Source organism: Rhodnius prolixus, unplaced genomic scaffold, assembly GCF_049639745.1.
Source record: "Rhodnius prolixus isolate KJV_2025 unplaced genomic scaffold, Rpr scaffold_29, whole genome shotgun sequence".
Lineage (NCBI taxonomy): Eukaryota > Metazoa > Arthropoda > Insecta > Hemiptera > Reduviidae > Rhodnius > Rhodnius prolixus.
Genome location: NW_027411628.1, coordinates 678,754 through 682,919, shown reverse-complemented (window position 1 = coordinate 682,919; position 4,166 = coordinate 678,754). Strand labels below are relative to the sequence as shown.

General features: G+C 45.7%; 1 protein-coding gene across 1 annotated transcript; it reads right to left on the bottom strand.

Annotated features, from left to right (window-relative positions):
• Positions 1 to 858: 858 nt before the first annotated feature.
• Positions 859 to 1,473, bottom strand: LOC141459897 (uncharacterized). The gene has a single exon (XM_074139456.1). It carries the CDS (start codon positions 1,471 to 1,473, stop codon positions 859 to 861), a length of 615 nt encoding a protein of 204 aa, XP_073995557.1.
• Between the last annotated feature and the right edge of the window lie 2,693 nt (positions 1,474 to 4,166).

Below are 4,166 nucleotides of genomic sequence, written 5' to 3'. Positions count from 1 at the left end.
AGGCTAGGATGTTCTGAGCGGTTATCTGAGGGAAAAGTAATCTGACCTTGTTAATCGTAAGGGCAAGTAGGTGGGCCGCACAAAGCTCCAGACGAGGGAGCGTGACCGGTTTCATGGGGGCCATTCTGACTTTAGACATGACCAGGCTAATGACAGTGTCCTCAGACTGGGACACAAGGTAAACTACGGCCGCATAGGCTCGCTCAGACGCGTCAGCAAAACCCACTAAATAACACGTAGGATTGGGTAAAGACAAAAATCTAGGTATGTGAATTTTAGACATGTCAGGCAGGGAGACAGCGAACTGAGCCCATTCCTGGACGATTGATGAGGGCAGGGGATCATCCCAATCAAAGGAGGCTTGACAGACTATTCTAAATATTGCACGAGTAAAAACTGTGATGGAGATCAGCCATCCTAAGGGGTCAAAAACTTTTGCAATCTGACTGGATAATTATCTTTTAGTTTGAACATTAGGAACGGAACGGATTAGAAAATGGAAGTAATCTTGAGACGGGTTCCAACAAAGTCCGAGTATTTTCAATTGTGACTCCTCATCGTTTTCTAAACAGACTGAGGACATGGCTGGAAGCAGATATTCAGAGGGTATTTTATTTTATAATTGCGGTTGATTTGAGGCCCACTTTCTGAGTTCAATTTGAGCCTGACTCAATAATTGGATTAACTGATCTCTGGATTGCAATGCCGCTTCCAAGGTAGGGCCTCCCCCAGAAATATCATCTACATAGGTGCGGTCACGTAGTATCTCAGAAGCTAAGGGAAACGACTTTTGGGAAGTAATAGCTAATTCTTGTAGTACGCGACATGCTAGGTAAGGAGCTGACGTGGTTCCATAGGTCACAGTGCACAAGCGGTACTCCTGCACTGGTTGGCTCGTATCAAATCGCCAAAGTATGCGTAATAAATCCCTATCTTCCGGGGGGTGTTGTATCTGTCTAAACATTTGGCGAATGTCGGCCGTAAAGACCATTTGTCCACTCTAAATCTGGTAACCACCTTCCAGATATCGAGCTGTAAACGGGGTCCAGGAAGCAAGAGCTCATTGAGGGAGATGCCTGAAGAGGACTTCTGGGAAGCGTTAAATACTACACGAATCTTTTCCGGGGGATCGTCTGGACGGTGTACCGCATGATGGGGAATATAATAGACAATTTGACCTGACTTGAGAGGAGGGGCCAGTTCCATATGATTCAAATCTAAGTAGTCTTTCATAAACTCCACATAGGGAGCACGGAGATGTGGGGACTTGGCATGACGGGATTCAGTTTGTAAGAGACGCCTTAAAGCAATCTTTCTAGATTCACCGAGGCAACACGAACTGGTTTTAAATGGCAGGGCCACAGAAAAACGACCAGTAGGGAGTCGAAAACATGACTTCGAGAAACACTCTTCAACTTTCAATTCGTCCGGGGTAAGAGGCGAAACCTCCGACACTTCCTCCAGGAAGAACATTTTTTCCATGAGGCGGGACTGGACCTGATCAGGGGATGCTGGATTGGTTGGGAGGATTTTTCTGAGCTGAGGCGGAGTACTGTAGGTTGAATAGAGATCGCCGACATAGGATTGCATAAGGAGGAATTAACAGGCAGGGTAGAATTTTCAGAAGAAGGGACTTCCGCAGAAATTGTGGTAGAGGGCGATGGCTCATAATCAGGGGTGATAAGAATTTGCAGCGGACGCCACGTCCTATTCAATCGTTGTGGTTTTGGAGGGAGCGGAAGTTGAATAGCCAAAATTGGAGGAGTGGGTTGCTGAGGGATGACTTCCTCTTGGGAAGTAGACCTGGCTTGAGCAGAGGACAAGGACAAACTAGGAGGGCCTGACTGTTCCGACTGCACGAGGAGTTCAGGGTTATTGCAATGAGCAATTGGTTCAGACTCGGACCGGTAAGGAGGGGTTTCGGCCGAAGGCTTGTTTTCTGGGCTAGACTGGTTAGCAGGTACCTTAGGGGCTGGTAATTGACCATACTTATGCTTGAACAAAATTTTATAATAGGTCCGATATAGCTTAGAGTTGGACCAGCTGTTCTTGACGGAAGAGTCAAAACAAACCCTCCTCGAGGGGAAGCTTCTCAAGGGGCCAGACATAATCCAGCCAAGAGTTGTCAATCGGGCGTTGGGGGAACCATTTTGTGCACGGATTATTTGACTAAGGTCGATGGCATCAAAGACCGAGGTGGAGAATGCCACATCCACCGGCCTTGGTTCATTAAAGGTTGGGTCAGCTAAGGGTTTATCAATTAGGTGCGACCAATCCTTGACGGGAAAATAGGAGGATGGTGCATCTGGGACAGTCTTGGTGACTACTCGGAAGGGAATTTTTAATTGGGAGAACGGAGGGCATTATTTAAATTGGTAGAAACTTGACCTACGACTTGTGTGGCAATATTGCCTCCTATTCCTCGAATCCCACCTGACATAGGGTTATAATTCAATTTACTCTCCTTGGCGAATGCTTTATCAAGTTTATCTCACTGCCTGAATCCAGCAGGGCACGAGCGCGATACCACTGGCCATCTCCTCCAAGGAGATAAACCAGGGCAGTGGGGGATAACGACAAATCGGAGGGGAAAGACTTCAAAATAGATTTGCTTTGTGGTTTAGGTCTGTGACACAAGTAACAGTTTCGGCGAAAACTCGACAAAACAGCAGGACTGGGGAATGGTATCGCGCGGGCCGAATCCCTAAAAGGTAGCTTTTGGTGAATCACTACCAAAGTAGATAGTTGGGAGTGAAGAAAGGATGCTGCTACCAGATGAAGTCGAAGGAGAAGAAACGTCATCTCGAAGGTGGGGAACTGCCCTTTTAGGAGGAGGGTCAGGAAGTTTCTTAGTCAGCTTAGGGCTTAAAGACATTAACGGGGGAATGACAATATCGGGTAATGTCCTTTGACTTAGACTAGAAGAGGGGTGAGGGGGATGAAGGGTGGTGTGATGAGCACCACCGCACTCCAGGCACCCAGAACTTCGAGGGCATTGAGCCACTGAGTGAGATTTGGAGAAACAGTTAACACATAAGTGGTTCTCAGTGATGAAACTCCATCTATTGCTCACTAGCAGTCGCAGGTATTCGTTACACTTAGATATCTGATGCCACTCGTCACAAAAGTAACAGCGTAAGGAGTGGACTGGAGGGGAAGGAGCTCTCGATGTGGAGGGGGTGTCCGTCGGGTAGGAATAGGAGAAGCGGATGGAGAGGATTTCTTGGGTGAAGGGGACGGAGACTTAGCTGATTTGGGTGTGTGGGTCTTGGAGGGCTTAAAGGTGGAGACAGCCCTAGGCTTAAAGAATGTTCTAGGAAGGGAAGGGGTTTCAGATTGTTGGGAGGAGGGGCCTTCATGGAGACGACTAGAGGGAGCTGTCACGTCTTGGGGCGGAGAGGTGGATTTCCTGAATTAAAACTGTCCGGTAGGACAGTTGTATAAGGGTTGATAGTCAAAAACTGCACGAAAAAGCGTAACGTTGAAAAGCACCCAACTTTGACAATTTTTTTCTCTTTTTCTATAAAAGATAAAATTTCCAAATTTTCTTTATAACATAGGGCAAATCTTCTTTTATGACTGTAATTTTTTTGCAACAACCTAGATTTGATAGATTTTGAGAAAAAAGATGCTGAAAATGAGCAAAAACGGCATTTTCAAAAATTGTTCTTGTTCTTTTTCTTCTTGTTGTTGTTGTTGTTACCTTTTTTGTAAACAACGTAGCGCCGAAACGCGTGAACCGATTTTCATGAATGAGGTATCATTCGAGTCGGAATGTTATTTAGATGTGCCTTTTGGGGGTCTCGACGCTGTACATGGAATGGGAGAGGAGTTAGCCCCTTTTATGTAAGGCCCCCTCCAAAATTATTATCATTAATTACTCTGTAAATCTTAGCACGATTTTGATAAAATTTGGTAGGATGACAGGGTTAGGGCACCCCTACGTAACATTAAAGCGACGATCTGCTCTTACACTAGTTAAGGGGAAGTATAGCAATCGTTTCAAATTATCGAAACGTGAACAGATTTTCATGAATAAAGTGTCATTCGAATCGAAATTTTGTACAGATTTGCACTTTAAAAGTCTCGACGCTATGCCTCATAAGGAGGGGAGTTTGCCCCACCCAAGTAAGGCCCTTTCTAAAACTATTATTACCAATATTTCC